General features: G+C 41.7%; 1 protein-coding gene across 2 annotated transcripts in view; it reads left to right on the forward strand.

Annotated features, from left to right (window-relative positions):
• Nucleotides 1-3,151: 3,151 nt before the first annotated feature.
• The window catches only part of onecut2 (one cut homeobox 2), a gene marked incomplete at its 5' end in the record, with an annotated part of 57,979 nt that continues 38,050 nt past the window's right edge, over nt 3,152-23,080 (forward strand). Inside the window, 2 exons of one of the 2 annotated variants that reach the window (XM_080476960.1) lie at nt 3,152-4,361; nt 17,493-17,561. In XM_080476960.1, coding sequence (XP_080333086.1) covers nt 3,152-4,361; nt 17,493-17,561 — 1,279 coding nt within the window. The remainder of the gene's footprint in view (nt 4,362-17,492; nt 17,562-23,080) is intronic. The other variant, XM_080476961.1, reaches the window with a different exon arrangement.

Below are 23,080 nucleotides of genomic sequence, written 5' to 3' on the forward strand. Positions count from 1 at the left end.
ATTCTATATATAATGATGCACTGTTGTGTAGAGATGTAAAACAAAAACCTCCTTGTGACTTTCAATACATTTAAATATCAAAATATTATCTTCATGAATAATTTCTTTATCCCGTTTTTATGAATAGCTGTATTAATTTCTTTATTTTTCTGATTCAGCTATCCGCTGCTTGCTGTTCACTACTGACTTACTCTGTTGAAGAAATGGCTGCAGATCGATCACATTACTGACACATAGTGGCCAAAAAGGGAAGTGTTTTAATTTTCCTTTGATTAGATGTTTGTAGGCAATAAACACAAAACTCCATTTCAGTGTATGTGGGTCAAGAACATCATAATACACATTTCTATTTAACTCCAAAGCATATGCGTCAATAACGTTATTATATCTTAAGGTATATATTGTTTTACTTTTACTCCATGTACTGTGATATCATGTGAAAACCTTTTGTTTCAATCCCTGAAAAGGGAAAGTTGAAGATGAAAAAAATCCCAACATGAAGACGTGCATTAATAACACAGACAATTAAAAATACTAGCTAACGTGATTATTTTGAGGTGTTCTGTAAGTCTCTATACTGTATGCGGCTTGTAACTTTCACCGTTTTGCACAATTGCTTGTTAAACTATTTTAATTTGTGTAGTTTTGCATTTATGTTACATTAAGTTCTAAAACAATCTGCTCCATTGTCATGATATGAATGTAAGTGTTACAACTAATTTATGAAATGTCCATCATGATTTCTTTTTCAAAATGTTCCTATTTTGTGGTCTATCATGTTAACATAGTGTGTTAAACTTTGTGCTATAAATTGCCATTACCTGGTGTCAGGTGTAGTGGCTCGCTCATAAATCATTGTTTCCTCTGAGTGTATTCTTCATTTCACTGGGTAAAGTCCCAGACTCCACCACCCTGAATAACACGAGGCGTTACTGAAAACCACGTTGTTAAGTGTCACTTTATGTGTTTTCAATGTATAATCACCATCAGCATTGCGTTACTTTGCAGTAGCTCGTTATAAGAGTTTATTTTACACTACTTTGTGACTGAGTACAAATCCAAAACCCTGCAATCTGTGCTCCCTTTTAATCTGTATTTTTCTGCTGAGTGTTTTAAAAAGATACTTTCCAAATTAACAAAGGTCCCGTCTTTATCTGAGCTCAAGTCACGAGGGCTGCTCCAAGCAGCCACTGGAGAACAAACTATTGACTGGTCACTGGTCCAAGACAGGATTTAGGGTAGATGACCTATTGACCGACATGCATCTGTTTGGATTCTTACCTGCAGAAATATGCAAACTTCCCGCTGCCTGAAATCGAAGTTGTTTGCCTAAAAAGAGACGGAGTTTCCTCCACACTGACAATTGTTGGCTTCTCCTCCGTGTTCTCAACGTTCGAAGGCAGCAGGTGATGAGATGAGAGCTGAGACCAGATCAAATTTTAATGATCCCTGTGGGCAGAACTGCTCCTCTGCTGTAAAAGCCAAGGAGAGGCTGTATCTTCAGTTTGTTACAAAGAAGTTGAGGATGTGTTTCTTTTCTGTTTCACACAGCTTGTGCAGCTCTGCTGCAGACACAACTAAACACCTTAAACTAAAGCCACTTCCTTTACAGACTGGTGCTTCACTGAGGGTGTCACAAGCAGATGTTCACATGTACAACTGCCTCAAGGGAAACATAACAAGACACTTTTTAGAAGGTAAAACAGACAGAAAAACTGTCTCCACCAGGGTTTGGATTCATTATAACGTTTGAAATGAAGATTTGAGAGAGTGTACAGCCTTTTGTACGGGTAATTTAGGAATTCCCAGGGGGAAAAAAAACCCCATTGGAATCCACTGTACTAAATAATCTGATGTAGAAAAATATCTACATATAGTTTATGTATTTGTTGTTTGACACAACACTTTTGTGTTCAGCTGTCATTATCAAAGAACACAAAACCTGCATTAATACAAACTTGAAGAAACTTTTAAAGAAAGTCAAGCACATTTTTACCAACAACAAAAGCCTTATTTGTGGAGCTTTTACTTCCCCAAGGGACATGAATCATAGAAGAGGGAGAATATGAAAAGACTAGTTTGCACACCTCGAATTTACCAAACATTTTCTCTTTGAAATGCATAGATCTTTAATAAACAAACAAACAAAAAAAAAACAACAAAGCGTCAACATAAGCACTTTATTATCAGGTGGATTTTGTACTTTTGTGATTGACTTACCACAGTTCAGACTTACCAGAAAATCACACTTTGAGTTTACTTCATCACCCAGATGGCTTGTTTGTGCTGCCTTTAAATTGTATAGAATGAAGTGGATTTATTATGATTTTCATGTTCCCGCTATTTGTGAGGCTGTTTTCTGCTTCAATTCAAAGAGGGAATCTACAACCCTCGACTGCAGACTCAGTGTGTTGGCTCCTCATTTATAAAATACTTATCAGAATTCAGTCTGATCTAATCAACAGCTGCAGTCTCCGGAAGAAGTTATTATTATTTTGAGAAGTTATTGCTTAATGTCGTAATTACAGGAGGTTATACTTTATAAACGGTAGATGCGCTTAGAAATTAAAAACAATGCTGCTATATGATAAATTAAGCACTTTTTGTCTTTGGAGAATGAGAATTATTGTAGAAATAGTGCTTTTTCGTCTTCGCAGCAGCAGTTTCATTGTCCGACGCGCACTGGTCTCTGATTGGCTGATCCATCGACACAGAGCGCTCCTTCTGTCCGTGCCGCTTGTCTGATTGGCCCGCTGTGCTGTCAGTCATAGCGGTGCTCCCGCCCCCCGTCCCTGCAGCAGGGACCGCGGACAGCTCCGGTCCGAGCAGCAGAACACCGCAGGAGGAGGACCGGGCTGGACGACGGGGCAGCGGGATATGGGGGAGCCACCGCACAGGCCCGCACGAGACACATGAAAACATCATTTTAATTTTTCTTTTTTTTTTTTCCCAATGTGCGCACACCGGGGGAAACACACCGACACACCGAGCTGGAGAGGCCTTAAGGAGACGGGGGAAGTACAGAGGGAGTGACGGCGGAGCGGGGAGACGGCTCTGACCCATCCCGGAGCATCCCGGGAGAAGCAGCCGGAGAAAGGAGGAGGAGGACGGAGAGAGAATTCTGAATCCTGATGGACTGAGAGACAGATGAATGAAGACTGCCTACACTAACGCCTATCGATGCCTGGCCAAGGACCTGGACGCGTACGCCATGAACACGGACATGACAATGGACAGCATTGGCAGCCTGCATGGCGGGGTGGCGGTCAGCTCCATGGCACCTGACGCGGAGCTGATGAGCGGACACAGCCCGCACCACGGCCGCGGCGGCTCGGCGGTGGCCGCGGCGGCGGCGGCGGCGTCCACCCTGCGGATACACCAGGACCTGGCCGCCGCCGCCGCCGCCTCGTCCCGCTCCGCCATGGTGTCCGGCATGGCCACGATCCTGGACGGCAGCGGGGAGTACCGGCCGGAGCTGTCCCTGCCGCTGCACCACGCCATGAGCGTGCCGTGCGACACCTCCTCTCCCGGGATGGGGATGAGCGGCACCTACACCACCTTAACCCCGCTGCAACCGCTGCCGCCCATCTCCACCGTGTCCGACAAGTTCCACCACCACCACCATCACCACCACCACCACCAGCGGCTCTCCGGGAACGTCAGCGGGAGCTTCACTCTGATGCGGGACGAGCGGGGACTACCGGGCATGAACAACATCTACAGTCCCTACCACAAAGACCACATGTCCGGGATGGGTCAGAGCCTGTCTCCGGTGCTGGGCAACGGCCTGGGCTCCATCCACAACACCCAGCAGGGGCTCCACAACTACGGCACCACGACGCACGGGGGCCACGACAAGATGCTGAACTTCGACGCGCACCACACCGCGTCCATGCTGAGCAGAGGGGAGCACCACCAGCACCGAGGCCTCGGCGGCCCGGCGGCCGGGATGATGCCGCACCTGAACGGGATGCATCACCCGGGGCACCCGGGCGCGTCCTCGGCGGGCCACCACCCCCACACCCACCTCCAGTCTCCATCCCACGGGCCCGTGTTGGCCTCCACCCGGGACAGACCGCCCTCCTCCTCGGGGACGCAGGGGGGGAACGGCTCGGGGCAGCTGGAGGAAATCAACACCAAGGAGGTTGCGCAGAGGATCACGGCGGAGCTGAAGAGGTACAGCATCCCGCAGGCCATCTTCGCCCAGCGGGTGCTGTGCCGCTCCCAGGGGACCCTGTCCGACCTGCTCCGGAACCCCAAACCGTGGAGTAAACTAAAGTCCGGCCGGGAGACCTTCCGGAGGATGTGGAAGTGGCTGCAGGAGCCCGAGTTTCAGAGGATGTCGGCTCTCAGACTGGCAGGTAGGAGCACAACAAGCAGCCTGCCGGGCTCATGCTGCTGGCTCGGTTTGTTTTGATCTGGATCAGAACAGGATCTAAAAAAAATATATATAAAGTGTCAGCCTTTCCTTTTCCCAAACTCCTGCTGGTTTGCTTTTGGTGCGCTCATCCACTTCAATTTATCCGGGATGAAATTGGTCTCAAATCACCGGTGGTATGATTACCATTATTGATCAATAGCAAGGGATCGATAGGAAAAGACAAGGTCGTGGGGATTTCCCTCCAACAGTCACCGTGCCGCGCGCGACCCGGATCCGGTTTTACCGGGAAACACGGCGCGTATTTATCACCGAAAAGCAGAAAAAGGTCAGGATGGGATTTCAGAAACACTGCGTGTCAAACCGAAATGAGAAGTTTGTAGAATAGAAATGACAAAGGAGCTGAATGGATTTCAAATGGGACGTTTTCAGTCAGTTTAAAGGAGATTCTGTTGGATTAGTTATTCGGGGGCGGGGCGGGGGGGGGGGGGGGGGGGGGGGTCAGAGGGCTTCTTTGAGTGTCCTCGGTGGTCTGCTGCCCCCTCTAGTGTCCCTCCAACTGCCGCGATTGTCTCCCATCTCCATCAAAACGAGCCTCTGCTGTTAAAAAAAAAAATCCCCCCAGAATATTATGATCCTCATTAAAGGATGAAGTTCTACTTTAATAATCCGAGATTTTAATTGACAACGATTTTCTGAGCATTGAGATTTTAATTTGAGGCTTTTAATTTTAATATGACATCATGTTTGCTTTTATTTTACATTTATTATGCAAACTGATATTTGGACTTAAAATCTTTCTTCAGTTTTTCAAGTGGTTCATAAGGAAGCAATCGGGCCTAGTTTATGTAATTTTCAATATTTGAATGACTTGTTTTATTTTTTCTTTGTTTTTTAGTAATCATGCAGCTTTTTATATATTATGACCTTTACAACATAGTACTGATAGATACTAATACTATTCTTAAGAGTGTTTTTTATATACAAAATGTTAAATATATCTCTATGTTACTTTCGTCAAAGGACTTTTTGTACCATATTTTTTATAATCTTACAATGGGACAATTGTGTGTGACTTAAAGAAGCACATTTCCCCCCAAAGCATCAGACATGATCAGACTAAACAATTTAACATATTTACATGTTCTCTTATTATTTTTAGGTTAATAGAAATAAAAAGAAAAGGAGAATCAAAGTGACAAAATCAAAATTAAATACATTTCCACACTGAAAATGAAAAAAAAACCACAACATTTCTGGGAAATATTTAAAGTCATTTGTTTCATTCGGTTCCTGTTGAAGCTTTGGGAGGAGAAGTTTGTGGTATTCTTCCTCCGGAGTGCAACACCGTTCTCAAAGCAGAGCTGTTATTCAGCTGTCGATGTGGTTTCTGGGTTCAGTTTGCTGATACTTCAGTTCTCTGTGTGGTCGTTGTGTGTTTGCAGAGCTCTGGCTGCTCCCATATATCACTTTATATCACTTTAATATCACTTCATGTCACTTTATGTCAAAAGTCTAGCAGACGTCTTCACAAATGGCTCCAAATTGTTGAATTTGTGAACTTTTGATCCTCCAAACAGACACAAAAACACTTAAAAAGCAATAATTTCACAACAAATAGCTTTCACACTCCCCTGATAAATATTCTTCTGCACATTTTGATGTCTAATTAGTGTTTGAAGGAAGCAAATAACTCTTATGTGTAAAAAAAAAAAAAGATTTTCACGAACTGCCTATAAAATAGAGTTTGGACTAAGGATGTTTTTTTTAAATGATAAGTTTGTTTGAAGCTGCCAAATGAAACCACATTTCTTTACTTCCCCCCCAAAATACATCATATTCTACAGTATTGATACTTTTGTCATAAATAGCGCAAAAAACAATAATAAATGCTGATTGTTTTCCTCATTTAATAGAAATTCTAATGATTCGGATTAATGGTGTTCGTCATTGAGTGTAAAGATACAGTTGTATGTTCTGAACTGCAGCTTTCGACTGTTAAAATAATCAGATTTTACAGGAGAATTGAAAGTCTGATTGGTATTGATCCAATCAAAAGAAATCTAACAGAACCAATTAGTTTTTATCTCTTTGTATGTGTGATTTAGATCAACGTGCTTTCAGGACAAAACCAGTGAAAAAGAAGGAAATCCTAAACTGAGAGCACAGAAAACATTATTTACATTTCTAAGTTTCAACATTATTATCTCATCGTCTTTGTTAGAAAAAAATATAATTTTCCAAATAATTCTGTCAATATTTTTAACACTTTGTGGCTTGAAATGACCATATTCCTATTTAAACCCCTGAAAACATCCTAACTTGTTCAATTGCACTTTGAGGATTATATTGAGGGGATTTTAATGATTCTTTTATAAATATATATACAGTATGTATGTATATACATATTATTTTATGAGTAGATAAGTTACACAAATTCCATACAAGCTAAAAAAAAGACTTAGTTTCATTGTATTGTTTAACATGTGCTCGTTATTATATAATTACAAATAGAGATATAGTCATAATAATCATAATAATAATAATAATAGTAACACAACATTTGTTTCGTTCACACACACACACACACACACACACACACACACACACACACACACACACACACACACACACACACACACACACACACACACACACACACACTCAGTCACACAGTCAGTCCGTCATAAAAGAATCAACAGAATATTCAACAGCTTCATTCATAGTTATGTTCTCTGTATAAAGACAGAAAAAAAATAAACATGCTCATGCAAATAAATTAATATTTAAATAATCAAAAATCAATTCAGAAGAGCTGAAACTTATAATTATTTCTCTTGCTGGGTAGAAATATCAGTGAGATGGAAAATCCTTTATTCAGCAGAGAAACAAATAAAAAGAGACACGTCCCTTCATGTGTTTTCAAGGATCTATTTCTTAATCTTTTAATTAAACAAGAAATATAAATGTGCCTCATTTTTTTTAACCTTATTCATGTGAAGATAATCCAGAATTATTTCAAGTAAAATCACATCAGAATAGTTTTGTGACGTTATTCTCCAAAACGTTCACTAATTTAATGTATTGATGTTTATTTTGAAGATATCAGTGAGGGCGAATCAACAACAATCAGAACAGGTAAAGTAATATAATCGTGTGTTTTTAAATATGGAGACTTAGAATATACATTTAAAAAGAATCACTTCACATAATTTAAAATATAGATGAGCCATATTTTTTATTTCTTTGCAAATACGTATGAATATGTTCAGTCAAAATACATTTTTACATGTTTTTAATTATTTATTCTCATGGACTGAACTTCCGCAACTGCATTTGAGAACTTATTTCATCTCAGCTACTTTAGAATCGTGTGTGTTTTTATCGCTGACCCTGCATCCTCGTTTCATTCTGCAGGGCCAGAAGAGATTGTTGTAATTTACCAGAATGACAATAAAGTCATCTGAATCTGACTTTGGAAATAACGTATTGTCGTACAATTTCTTATATAATAATCTACATGAAGCAGAACAGCAGAAATGTCGTTTCCTGATGCAGCAGATGAGGGAACCTGGCGGCTCGTTTAAACTTTAATTCTGCGTTTGACTAGTTTTTGGCACGTGGGGTCATTTCTAACTGTGGTAAAGCAAAAACATTTATTTTTAAATTATTCCTTGACATTGTCACATTAATATATTCTAATATGTAAATCATCAAATCTATTGATTCTCATTAAAACGTCTCATTCCGTTGGTTTTTTGTGTTAAACTAATTGCTCTAATTCTAATAATGTTAAACAATCCATTAAAATAGACACAATTAACATTGTAGCTCTCAACATGATTAAAGTTTTCTTATCTGTAGTTTTACATTGTTAATACATTTAAATAATCAGCAACAACATTTACACTTTCGTTTATTCAAAATAGAAAAGACAACTTTAATTCAACTTTAATGCAGATATTCTCTCATTATTAGTCTGATATATTCCCTATCGTTTCTCTGTAATAATAAGGATCCCGTTGTTTGTGTGAAATGCTTGGAGATTGAGATTTTGTGTGTGAAACTTATTATAATGCAAATATGTTGGATTATGAGCACAGACAGACAATCTGATGTGGAAATCTGAACAGTCGGAGCTCTGCAGAGGCGTGAAGCTGCTATTTGACAATGTGGGGTAATGGGGGGTGACATGAGTGATGGAGGGCAGAGGGTGGAGCTGCAGGAGGAGGAGGAACAGGAGGAGGAGGAGCAGGAGGAAGAGGAGCAGGAGGAGGAGGAGCAGGATCATGTGGTCTGTGCTCCCCTGTGTGTTGTAAAATGTCACCGAGCAGCCTCGTTCTTTTAGTCCTGTCCAACTCTCATCTGCTTCCCCACTGCCGTGTGTGTGTGTGTGTGTGTGTGTGTGTGTGTGTGTGTGTGTGTGTGTGTGTGTGTGTGTGTGTGTGTGTGTGTGTGTGTGTGTGTGTGTGTGTGTGTGTGTGTGTGTGTGTGTGTGTGTGTGTGTGTGTGACAGTGAGAGAGACTTGATCCATTAAAACTTCCAGCTTTGTGCCAATGACGTTGATTTCACAGATTTCAAAGCCCCCTAACGTTTAGGAAAATATATGAGATAATCTTGTGGTAAATACTTGATGTTAACGTCTTTCTACTTCCAGTTGTTCGTTCACTTGCACCCCACATTTACAATCACCACTATTTATTCGCTCGCCGGGGACATTTAAGGGCATTAAGGCCAAAAATGTCAACATGTAGGGAATAAATGCATCGTGCATTGAATCATGATCTTCTGTAACTCAGTCAATCTTTCACAATATTTTAATGCATATTTTGATATTGCGATAATGGTAAATTAATAGGGACGCACCCATAACACTTTTTTAAAGGCCGAGTACAAATACGAGTACTAACCTGCGGCTACTTGCCAATCGCGAGTTACGATAGGAATACTTATTAAATGCCATAAATCAGTCATACTCTAATCATGTTTAGCATGTAGCATTGTTGGTGTGTGACCCTTGAAACTTATTTTTATGTAGCATGTAGCATGTAGCATGGCTCGGAGTAAGATCGCCCTGGATCCACTGAGCAGTTAAACTGCAGAGCGACGTCGGGCTAACTCTGCTGGTTCCGGTGTCTCTGGTGATGAAGTTGTTGATGTTGTACGAAGTATCCTTCACCTCCTCTTGATATTTTGGCGTAACAGAATTTACCGTCTGTCTTACTTGTGTTACTCTTATCAATATTAACGAATCTCCAAACCACGGACATCGCTCATCCTCTGGTGTAATTGCCGGCGACCTTGCCGGCGCTTGACGTCACGTAATACTCACCAGGTTTTATAGGGGATCTTTCACGAGTTCAGGTACACCACGCAGTACTGGTATTGGTATCTGTGTAACCCTATAAGTGACCAACATATATTGGGTCGCAGTATGTTTAGCATAACACAAGATCTTTATTGTCATTGGATGAAAACAGAAGCAGCTGATATGAATCTGAATTAATTTCTTTACTTCTTCACTTGTTTTTCTTCTTTGTATGTATTCTTCCAATTTTTAATTTTCTAATCACAGTTGCGTTTGTTCATGAGTTGTCCATTGTGGAAAAACACCTGGTTGCTCTCCAACTGGGACAGTAGGAAGTTTCCGAGTCAGCTGTTAAAGGACCTCGGGAGCAGGATAGTAACGGACCGTCGTCTTTATACTCAGATAGTCCAATAAACATTGACAATCTATTAAAAGTTCATATTGAAAGTGAAACACAGTTTTTTGCGTTTGATTCTGTTAAAATCAAAGTATCTTAAAGTGTTAATAAACAGTTAAAACTGTTTAATAGAAGATAAAACTGCTGAAATGGGTTAAAATACTCAATTATCAAACGAAGCTGAAATGGTGTGACTTGTTAATAATGGATAAAACTGTTTAAGAAAAATCTATAATGCTAACATTGCTAATGCAACTCAGATGGCAACACAATGACAAAGTATAAAATGTCAACATGTCATTTTATTATAGCTCTTTAATCATATAAGTGCAACGACGCTCACGAGCGACGTCATCTTCATTTTGAGGGTTAAATATTGTTTGGCTCGTGTCGCGTCTTATTCGGTGAAAAGTTGCAAAAATATCTCTTTTATTCATAAAGGCTGTGGACCCACCAGAATTAAAAGCTTCTAAGATAAGTGGTGTGTATGGAAAACATGTTTTTTCATAACATTTCCAGTTCGCAGTGACGTGAGCGTCAACACGACATGATTTCATCACTAACTTGTCCTGATGCTGCAATTTATCTGAAACTCTGATAAACTGAAACGACTGAACCACATCACCTCTGCACAGCGACGTCTGTCCACGGTATCAACCGTACCGGCTTCATTTTCAACTTGTGTCACCTTGTGTAGGTGAAGATAATGTTTATCTTTTATTTTCTGACTTTAATGTGGATAACTTTTGTTTTGACTATGTAAACCAATTCGGAAACGGGACTTTACCAACTGACACTTCTACAAGTTCCCAGCTACATGAAAACCGTTTAGCTAGCCGTTTGCTCGCTACGTCCATCATGATATCCACGATTTTTGACATTACAAGAATCATTCACGCTTTGTTGATCTGTTTTTATTGTCAAGTGAAAGTTCCGAAGTGGGAACTGAGACGTTCCCAGTTCTCCAATTTCACTGAGAATCGGACGAGAGGCCACGCCCTACAAGCTAAGGCTAAGCTAATCCATCCAAGAGGCTCGTGCAAGTTTCAGTATTACCTTAAAAAAAAACGTCACTTTAGCAGAAAACTTGCTGTGTCCAATGCTTTGTCGGCTGCACAGATATCCTTTCATTTGTTCATTCGTTTGACCCTGTGCTATTGGAAAGTGTGTCTGGCTGAGAATGTATTCAGCTTAACGCACAGAAATGAGGTCCGTACTTCGTACTACCACGTTCATTTTAAGTCTTACAGATGTGTTGTGTAAAATTGGAGCCCAAGTACTCATTCTAAAGGCTGTTGTAGGCTTGACGCACGGGCGTGACATGTGAAACTTAGGCGTGCAGAATCACCACCGAGAGAACGTGTGTGCCATTTATACTACAAGCTGCAGGGGGCAGTGCATCGCAAACACACTTCCACCGCAGTATTAAGTTAGAGTAGAAGAAGTAGACTTCTTCTCTGTGACACCAGCAGGTGATCCTGCAAGTGGAGAGCGGACCGGAGCATGCATCTATTGTTTAGGATTGAATTTTCCCTCTGTTCAAGTCCGACACTGAAGCAAATCGGCGTCTATGAGTCAAATCTCGTGTTTCCAGTGTGGATGTGCAGCGTTGTGCTTTTTGTGTCTTTAAAACCAAGTCTTCAGTCCTCCTCGTCTTCAGCGCCATCTTTTTTTTCCGTATTTCTCCGTTCGTGTAATCAGAAAAAAACTGGAGGCGCACGAAGCAGTGACGTCCTCGTGAACAGGCCGCATGGAGGGGCGTGGCGGCCGAAATGATGTAATTCAGCCATGCGGAGCCGCGTGGAGAAAACAGCCTTCAATCTGTCTTTGCTTCTTTAAGCTCAGGAAAACATCCCGTTTAATCGTATGACTCCAATGGTTCTCGAAACTCTTTATTGGAGGTTCGTTTTGTCACGTCACGTTTCACAGGTTCTGTCCATTCCGTCAGTGTCACTTTAAAACAAACAGGAGGCTGCAATTGGTCGACGCAACAAGAAACCAGTAGATCTGAGGTCAAAGGTCGGAGCTGCAACACAAATCATATAGCAAATATTCTCCTGACATGAGCTTGCTGGGAAGCCAGGGGGCATCAGCCAAGGGGCAACAGCCAGGGGCAGCTGCTTGGGGCAACACCTAGGGGAATCAGCCAGGGGCAACAGCCAGGGGCAACACCAAGGGGAATCAGCCAGGGGCAACACCTAGGGGAATCATCCAGGGGCAACACCTAGGGGAATCAGCCAGGGGCAACACCTAGGGGAATCAGCCATGGGAATCAGCCAGGGGAATCAGCCAGGGGCAACAGCCAGGGGCAACTGCTAGAGGCAACTGCTATAGGCAACACCTAGGGGAATCAGCCAGGGGCAACACCTATGGGAATCAGCCAAGGGAATCAGCCAGGGGAATCAGCCAGGGGCAACAGCCAGGGGCAACTGCTAGAGGCAACTGCTACAGGCAACAAATAGGGGAATCAGCCAGGGGCAACACCTATGGGAATCAGCCAAGGGAATCAGCCAGGGGAATCAGCCAGGGGCAACAGCCAGGGGCAACTGCTAGAGGCAACTGCTACAGGCAACAAATAGGGGAATCAGCCAGGGGCAACACCTATGGGAATCAGCCAAGGGAATCAGCCAGGGGAATCAGCCAGGGGCAACAGCCAGGGGCAACTGCTAGAGGCAACTGCTACAGGCAACACCTAGGGGAATCAGCCAGGGGCAATAGCCAGTGGCATTATCAGCCAGTGGCATTATCAGCCAGGGGCATCATGGAAGGCAGGATAAGGCAGCTTTGTGTGTTATCTTTCTTTTTGGGTGCGGCCGCCCATTATCAGACTCACGACATGAATTCAGGTGCAGCAACTTACAAACTGTACATTAAGAAGTTAATATAAATGCTGAATGTGTATTCATTGTGTTTAAAGAGCCCAATGATATTTATTTTTTTGAATAGCATTTACCATATATTTTGGAGAAAAAAAGACTGGTTAATGTGGTTTTTGCAGCTTTCTTGACCAGATAAGTATGACGAATGGAATAGGATTTTATAGAATCAGTGAGGTGACATTAGCATACAGTTGGACCCAGCCCACATTAAACTCAGTTTGTTAATCTGACACAATTTTTGACCTGCCAGGGTCTTTTTGGGACAACAGAAGATGGACGAGTGGTCATTTTTGGCTCTGCCTTCCATTTTTGTTGTAGAATAGTTGAACGTTTGACTCTTTTCTTGAAGAAATCCAAAAGATACATTGGGATTACTTCCCTGCTTGTACAATCAACGGGCCTTGGACTCTGTGGTTTTTGGTTCTATCAGCCTGCTCACCCTGATTGTTTTGTGACCAGCTGTTTTATTTCTTACTGTCTCTTAAACCCCAACCAAATGATATTCTCCATCTCGAATTCGGGATCCCTTAATTTGTGTTGCCTTGGATTAAAATGTTCAGAATATAGTGTTTCTATACCATTTTGTGTATTTGTTGTGAGAATAATCCTTGACCGTTGATCTTCACCATCCTCAACATTGGTGTTCTCTTTACCCTGGGGAAAAGACAGACCAATCACAGCTTTGTTTTGGGGATTTTGAGATTCATATCTCTCGATTGAGAAAGTTCTACTGCTGTGTTTTTTGCAGTTATACCTCAGGAAACATGGCCTCTATTAGCCCAAATATCCTTGGTGGCCCAAAAACATTGATGAGTAAAACAAAACAAAACAAGACTGCCAAGCCTTCCCAGAAGACTGTGCGCATGATTTTTGGCTTTGGAACTGTCTCATTCACAAAGGAACGATTGTTTGGGTGAACCCTGTTTGGAAATTTACCGCTTCACATTTTATACGTTCTACTTTGCAACAGAAAACCTTTTTTTTCTTTCTTTTTTTAGTCCCCCCAAGGTCTGGTGGTTGGTTGGAGTGATTGGAGTGAGGAGGGTGGTGTCGGCAGAGCGGAGGCGGTGGGTGGGACTCTGTGTTCTTCTCATCTTATTCTATTTTATTTCAAATATTTCTTTCCCTCATCATATTGTTCTTCCTTGGACTCTCTGTCTCTCTCTCTCTCTCTCTCTCTCTCTCTCTCTCTCTCGCTCTTTTGGGGGGAGGTATTATGTGATCGTCAGGGGAATTGAACACAAGAGCAGAGGCAGCAGCGGCCCGATGAATTATTGATGGGAATCTCAGCGTGACCTGCCTCGGTCTGCTCACTTCACTCCTTCTTCACCTCGCAGTCGGGTTAACCAGGCAAAATGGAGGGAGAGAGAGAGAGAGAGAGAGAGAGAGAGAGAGAGAGAGAGAGAGAGAGAGAGAGAGAGAGAGGAAGAGAAAGGATTAGGCCATTGTTTGGTTGGATGGAGGACACAGTTGGGCTGTGATTGCAAGTGATTTATGGATGGCCAGAAAACGATGCTCAAATCAACAAAACAGCCCTCTATGGACCCCCCCCTTAAAATTCCATGTTTCCACAATGCTAATTCTTCCAGTACAACAATTGAGTCAAGGCACACTCAAGCTTTCATTTAGATTGCTTCTATTTAGCACAGTCAGAAAATGTAAGCACTTTCTCCCGAATGCTAATATGCTAACTTTGTCATTTTACTATGTAAGCCTGTTTGGGCTCGACGCTGCAGGGTCTTCAGCAGAGTCCAGTCATGGTTGGTTTGGGTGTTGTCATGGAAAATAAGATATAGGATATCTTCAAAGGTGCCCTTTGGGTTGCAAGTCTGAGTGGATTGAGAGGCGAGGCCACTTTAAGTTAAACTGTGCTGAAAATCTGAACAGGCGTACCTAAATATTTTCCATTTTAAGCATCCTGCTGCAAAGCAGACATGGTGCATTATTAATAAGCTGGACTCTGCTTCATGACACAGATTACCAGCAGTCAGTGTGTGTGTGCGTGTGTGTGTGTGTGTGTGTGTGTGTGTGTGTGTGTGTGTGTGTGTGTGTGTGTGTGTGTGTGTGTGTGTGTGTGTGTGTGTGTGTGTGTGCATCTGCGTATGTTGGTCTTACATTTTCAGACTGAGAACACAGCTTGTGTCCATTTGCAGGGTTTCTTTCCTGACCTCTTGCATATTCACAGACTGTCATCGATCTGTAATAATGGATTTTGGGCTGCTGAGAACAGACTTGCGATGTTTGTTTGTGTGTCTGCGTGAGAAGATTTGACGGAAAGCGTTGTCTCTGTCTTATCCTGTCGATAGCAGTTTCAGAGCCCAGAAACGGAGACGTGACAGGGTCCAGGTTCTGGCGAGCGCAGCTGCTTCCACGATTGATAAATAGACTTTTGTGACTTGAAGGGTGCCGCGTGGAGTCAGATAAATATACTCAATAGCCGGCATCAGGTGGTGTTGAAAACAGGCTTGAAAGCAAAGAAGTCAGCGGTGTGGAGTTCAAAACCTCTGGAGAGTTACATTAGCTGCCGTTAGCATGCCACGCTTCAATCTTTGATGGTCAAAGCTGTGGGAAGTGAAATGTACGGTTTGGTTTTCATAATAAAAGGAAAACTGTCTTGACTGTCCCGGTACGGTATGTCGAAGTTTACATTGCCAAAGGATTGTTCGCCCAAACCGGAACCGTAGAGAGAGAAGATTAATCTAGGTCAATCGCCAGCGATAATAATATCCTGCTCATATTATGTGTTGGTCAAGAACTTATTTTCTTTAAAATACAATTGACCGACAAAAACAAAGCTTCCTGTTAAAAAATCTTGGCATTGAAAGTTTCTTTAAATTGTGACTAGTGATTTTTTTATGTCTTTTTTTCTACCAGAAATACTGTGATAATTTAAAAACGGCACATTGTTGACACAAGGCAAGGTCAGTCAAGGCAGGGCAGGGCAAGGCAAATACATTTATTCTTATTTATTCATATATAAATTCTTATTTATTTCAGACACAAGGCATTTCATAGTGCTGCACAAGCAAATAAAAGAAATATATTAGAATGAAGTGATTATGAATAGTAATCTTAAACGATTAAATGGATCAGAAACCTGATCCGACCTTGCTTCTTTACTCACTTTGAACAGTAGTTTTATTTATCCAGCCCCCAAATCAGACCCTCCATATATATTTTCCTCTTTTCTCCTACTTTAAAGTTCCTCTACCAGAATCCACACGGGGAAAATCTAATTTAGGACCCAGTTTTAGTTATTGATGTAAATCAAAACCTCTCTGAAGGACATTCTTCGTTACACTTATGCAAACATGTTGTTTCAGCATTTAAAAGTCCCAGAACATCCCTGGTTTGTTAACGTCTTGCACTCGCACTGAGAAAACGATTAACGATCACTTCCACAACATTTCAGACGGTTCTCATGGCTTGAATAATCTCTATGAGAAAGTCTACCTTTTTTTTTTTTCGGGCTGAATTGGTCAGATGTTGTTGATAATTTGGCTTCAGCTGCATGACACCATCTTTGATATCCCAGAAACCCTTGCAGCAAGTTTCCAAAGATGGCATCAGTCAGTGAAACATAGTTTGACGGCCACAGATTCCAGTTTGTCTGTAAACATATCGACTTTGGTGCCATCGATTTAGGAAACTGCAGGTAGGAAATTTGTGGAAATGAGTGGTGATGGTTTTGTTTTCGTGTGTTGCTTTACTCTCTGTGCAGACGTGAGACCTTTTATGTCAAGTATGTTTTCAAGATTTCTTCTGGTAGAGTAACTTAAAGTATAACAATCACAGTCACATTCCCAACCTCCATATAGGAACAGTCAAAATATCTGAAGGAAGTTTTCTGACCAGACAAACTCATCTCTATTTCAAGAACCTATTCAGGGATCCTCCTTTTTCAGACCCTACAACTCTATACAATTGATTTTTTTTTTTCAAGTAGTGCTCTCTTTTTTATTCCTTTTCCTCAGCAAGACTAACTGTAGTGACCTTGAGCAATGACTTCCAAGCCTCCTTTCTTGGAGACCCCAGATTGGTTTTAAGAAAAGGCTCCCACCCTCTTCTTTGTTGGACGAACCTACTGTCACCCAACATAAGCAGGAGTGTTCAGAATAAAATCATCCAGCAGTTTTAACGGGCTTTTCTTTGACATGTGCAAATTTTACTTGGATTATCCAAAATCCAGGTTCATGTGGTCAGCGAACATGTTTGAAATCCCACTGAAGTCAACATTTGGTCTTGGATTCTTCATTTAAGGAGCATAATTCACAAGGTCCGATGATCCAAACACAGAATACCAACTTATAGTGTGTTATTATATATCAACCATGGAAATACACTATTGTCTGTTAGTTAACCAATGGAAATACCCACATCCAGGATTAGGCAGAGCATCGCCGAGGAGAAGGAGAGCATAATGGTTGCGTAACAGTCCAGGCTTTATTAAGCCTTTGGATAATGTGTGACTTTGAAGTCTTTGCAAATATCTTGGTAAGACCTGCTCACGTCGTGCTATGTCATTTCAGAGTGCCCACTGGCAGTGCGAACGCAGACAAGAAAAGACCAGAGCAGCTGGGGAGAGCAGATGACAGTGTGTGAGTGAGCACAAACATGTTCCATAACATCAACAGCTCAGACGCCTCATTCAAATTCAAGTCAAACTCAGAAGTTGTATGAGTAACTTTCTGTCTTCACATTCTTGAACAAATAGTCTTTGCTAATGTGCACAAATATTAGATTTTCAGAGCTGCACCTGCATCATATTCATTCATCAAAGCACCAGGCTCCTTCTACAACCTTTGCTGTAGCTTCCAATATAAATATCAGAACACCGGCCAAGTGATTTTTCGTTAAGACTGTCTACACCAATTACTGAGCCCCGGCGCTATTGGGCCGGTGGACGAGGTGCCGGGGCCGCCTGAGCGGCTCGGGTTCAGGGGAGAAAATGGTCCTGTCGCCTCTTTATTAGGACGGTCAAATCAAACGTGACAACTGGACTCTGAATTTATTGTGGCGGGGCGCTGGGAGAATACACAGCGCTGGCCGGACCCACACACACACACACACACACACACACACACTCACACGCACACACACACACACACACACACACACACACACACACACACACACACACACACACACACACACACACACACACACACACGCACACACACACACACACACACACACACACACACACACACACGCACACCTCTGAATCCTCACAGAGGTCCTAGCTATCTGTTTATACAATTCCACCAAATGTATTCTCTATATTAGTATAGATCTATCGAATGCATCAGTTCCTGTGTTATGTACCGTCAAACTGTAACTCATTTTCCATTTTCTGAATCCTGAGCTCGTTGTATTTTAATGTAAATACTTTGACTCTGAAAATGGTCCTCAGCAAATACAGCCGTTTTAATTGTGCTATTAGTTAACGATAGATTTATTGAACTGCTTAAGATGTTAAAGGCTCCAATGAGAAAATGGTTGAATATGATGGTTTAACGTTAAAATGCAAAATTTACTAAAACTGCAGAATGCATGTATTTGTGAGAAGTCAATAAGCATTTTAGACCACGAAGAGGATGAATAGAATTATCGGACATAACAAAAAAATAACAACGCAATTAAATCTATTTAGTTTGAAACATTTGACATGTCCAAAACTCCAGTCAACAGCAACCGCTATCCTCGTACTATTTATGTCATGTAAAGCATTTAAATGTACATGTTCATTCTGAAAAAATAGCCAAAAACTTAAATTACATAAAAAGTCAAAAAGATTAAAATCCTGAAATTGATTTGCTGTTTGGTGTTTTCAAGTTATTAATTAATGAAAGAAAGCAGAAAATAAAATTCATGTACGTTAATTCCATTTTCTGGGTCACTAAAAGGACGAGAGTCTTTTTTTTGTGACATATTAGCCCCTAAATATTAATATAAGATCATTTCACAGGGATTTCAGGATTTGTCTTAGCAGACAGAAGCTTTGGCACATCAATGGTGTGTTTTCAGTCTTCAGCTGGTTGATTGAATAAAAAAAAGCACTTTCCGGAGCGAACTTAGCTGTAAACGGTCAGTGTTTCACTTTTTTGAGGAATGATGGAAGAAATCAAACAAACGTTTCCGTTTTTATGGCTGTGTTGTTTCAACTTGATGGATTCTGACGGATTACACAGTGAACAGTGTATTTTCTGACAATATGTGAGTCTTGGGTCCAATCAGAATCCCGAGCAGTTCGGGTCAGACCAGGGAAGGAGGTCTTGTTTGGGGTGTGTGATTTCAGAGAGGACTCAGATTATCCTGCAGCCCAACAGATCCATTCACTTCCGCTCATTTTCTATCATACTCAGGTAGGTTTTTTCCGGGTTTCATGTCTCTTTCCTTCTCATTTCTACTCCCTTTGTTCTTTCCATCAGTGCTTCCTTGCTGATGTCCCCCTCCACCCCTCCCTCCCTCGGCTTCATTAGTATTGGTGTCACAGTGCAGATGAAATAACTCTGTCCAGAGGCGTAATGAACGACGACAGGCCGGACAAACCTGTCAGGCTGCAGGCGGGATTTACGCTCACATACAAAGTGTGAATAAAAAAGGAAAACCTGCACAAACTCAGATTTGTATTATTCTAATATCTTTTGTTTGTCTTTGGAAATGACAAGTATACATTTATTCTTATTTTCATCACAGTAACTTTGCACAATATTCCCTCCAATTTATAAGTAGGTCAGCAAATAAGTTACTATGTTTTTTCAAAATGTTTATCTAAACGTGTCCATATTTCAAACTAATTCAGCATAAATTAGTAAATAAAAACATTCACACAAACTGGACTTAAAAGAATAAAAAAGTTTATCGACGCTGACACACAAAATGTAGAAAAAGCTTTTTCCTAATCCTTCAATTCTTACCAAAAAATATAATTCAACTATGTTGAAGTCGAACAGTGATTACATACGTATCTACACACACACACACACACACACACACACACAGCTGTCTCAGCTGACACTTCTCTGTATGTAAATGTGCTGTTGTGTATCTATGATCGATCAATACTGTGACAGTCGGACACAAAGACCAAACACAAACGAGGAGGTGGTCACACACTCTTGTTTGTTGTCCTCCATGTTCCCGTCTCCACTCACCTCATTGTTTTCTCTCCTCTGCTGCTTATGCTCTCGCTCCCTGCCTGTGCAGCTTTTGGTTTCTGCTGCTGTGTGTGTGTGTGTGTGTGTGTGTGTGTGTGTGTGTGTGTGTGTGTGTGTGTGTGTGTGTGTGTGTGTGTGTGTGTGTGTGTGTGTGTGTGTGTGTGTGTGTGCGGATGGATGAAGTGGATCGATGGCTGTAATCCCGAGCAGATTAAAAGAGCATTAATACTGGCAACGATAGCGTAAACGGTGCGGACCCAGATCTCCATTGATCTGAAGGAACCTGATCCAGACCAGTTCCTGGAAGAGACGGGGGAGGAGGGGGGAGGAGGGGTGTAGACAGAGAGACAGAAAAAGAGACGAGGCGCTCAATCTGCATCACCATAATAACAGCGAGGACTCTCCGATGAGCATCTGCAATGCAGAAACTGATGTTGACCAACTGCAGATTGAGCGTTGAAACTTAACAATACAAAATGCAGTCAAAGATTGATTAAAGCTTCTCTGGGATTGGATTTTTAATTGCAGATCGGACTCGTCTGACTTCTGATGGCATTGATAACTGACAAAAACAAAAGAAGAAGTTGGGTAATAGAGAGGAAATACACAATGAAGAATGATGGTTGTGTTAGAAATAGTTGAACATCTCCTTTATGGTCTCTGATTTGCCCCCAAATTACTGTGAAACGATTAAAAACACCCACTCTGTTATTGGAACTCCTGCAAAACTGATATAAGATATTCATATTTTTTTGGTGAAAACTTGTGAAAGTAAAGGAGAAAAAATTTCACTCAATTGACATTTTCAGTAGCTAATCTACGGTGGCCCAGAAGGGCCAACAACACAACACAACAACAAAAGCCAAAACACAACAACAAAGAGCCACAACACAACAACAAAAGCCGCAACACAACAAAAGTCACAACACAACCACAAAAGCTGCAACACAACAAAAGCCACAACACAACAACAAAAGTCACAACACAACAAAAGCCGCAACACAACAACAAAAGTCACAACACAACAACAAAGAGCCACAACACAACAACAAAAGCCGCAACACAACAAAAGTCACAACACAACCACAAAAGCTGCAACACAACAAAAGCCACAACACAACAACAAAAGTCACAACACAACAAAAGCCGCAACACAACAACAAAAGTCACAACACAACCACAAAAGCTGCAACACAACAAAAGCCACAACACAACAACAAAAGTCACAACACAACAAAAGCCGCAACACAACAACAAAAGTCACAACACAACAACAAAGAGCCACAACACAACAACAAAAGCCGCAACACAACAAAAGTCACAACACAACCACAAAAGCTGCAACACAACAAAAGCCACAACACAACAACAAAAGTCACAACACAACAAAAGCCGCAACACAACAACAAAAGTCACAACACAACAACAAAAGCCGCAACACAACAAAAGCCGCAACACAACAACAAAAGTTGCAACACAACAACAAAGAGCCACAACACAACAACAAAACGCCACATCGGAAGGACGCAGCAGTCTGAGAACTTTTAAGAACTTTTATTGGTGTATTGTGGCTTTTGTTGTTCTGTTGAGGCTCTTTGTTGTTGTGTTGTGGCTTTTGTTGTTGTGTTGTGGCTCTTTGTTGTTGTGTTGTGTTGTTGGCCCTCCTGGGCCACCGTACTAATCACCTAAATTCAATTCAGATAAAATATATTTATATAGTGCAAATACAACATTTCAAGACACTTTTGTAAAGAAACCCCAACAAGTCCACATGAGCAAGCGACAGTGGAAATGAAAACTCCCCCTCTTAATAGGAAGAAACCTGCAGAACCAGGCGCAGAGGCTGCAGCTTTCTGCTTTTCCAGTTATGATTAAGGGATAGAAAGAGAATATGAGAGGACGGACAGTGACATGTAAGAGTGACACATTGTGAATGAGAATGAAAAGAAGCTCAGTTTAGGTCCTTCAGCAGTCTAAACCAATGGCAGCTTACCTTGAAAATGGCCTGAAGCATCCGGAACTGTAAGCTTTATAAAAAAGTCTTAAAGGGATCATATTATGCAAAATTAAATTTTTGATGGTTTTCCAACCGTATTAATCATCCCCATACCTGGACTGACGCCCCAGAAGTGAAGAAAGTCTGTCCTCTCTCTCTGGCTTGTTTCAATCTTTACAAAGTGTGTTGCTCCAACCAGCCAATCAGAACTCAAACCCTATATAGTGTCATCAGGGGTTCAGCCAATCCCAATTAAGGTAGGCCCTCCCTTTGACCCTCACACAATTAGGCAGCTCTGCTCTGGCACATGGCACCCCGAGAGGAAGTACTTCCTCCTCTTCCCAAGATGGGCATGTGTGGGCGGAGCCAGTCCAGCTCACACAGACACAGCAGATTCTGAATGAAGCTCCTATGATCTTATCAGTGGCGGACCTGCCTGATTTTCTGCCCTGGGTGGAAAATCATGGAAAAGCTGGATTTGGGCCAATAAACTTTCAATACATTTTGGGACCAGCGAGACCCACGTGAAAGTGTTGATAAGATGTGCTATATGACCCCTTTAAGCCCAACCTTCAAAGTAGAGACTGTGTCAGCCTCCTTATCTGAAACTGGGAGCTGGTTCCACATGAGAGGAACCTGAGAGCTGAAATCTCTGCCTCACATTTTACTTCTAGAAAACCTCGGAACCTCCCGGGGGAAGCACTCGATATGGGACTAACCGTCTTTAAGATGCAATGGAGCCTGGTTGTTAAGAGTTTTACAGGTTTAAAGTTGATTTAAAATTCTATTGTAGATTTAACAATGAAGAGAAGCTCATTTTAGAATGATGGGATCTCTCGTGGTTCCTGTCATGACTAACTTCTGTTTTATGAGTTCAGAAGCAGAAAATTACAGCTTGGAGGATCTGTAATCAGATAAGCTTTTATGTCTTTCAGACAAGCTGCTAGTTCAACAAGCCGAT

This window comes from Lipophrys pholis (assembly GCF_963383615.2).
Source record: "Lipophrys pholis genome assembly, chromosome: 12".
Taxonomy (NCBI): Eukaryota; Metazoa; Chordata; class Actinopteri; order Blenniiformes; family Blenniidae; genus Lipophrys; species Lipophrys pholis.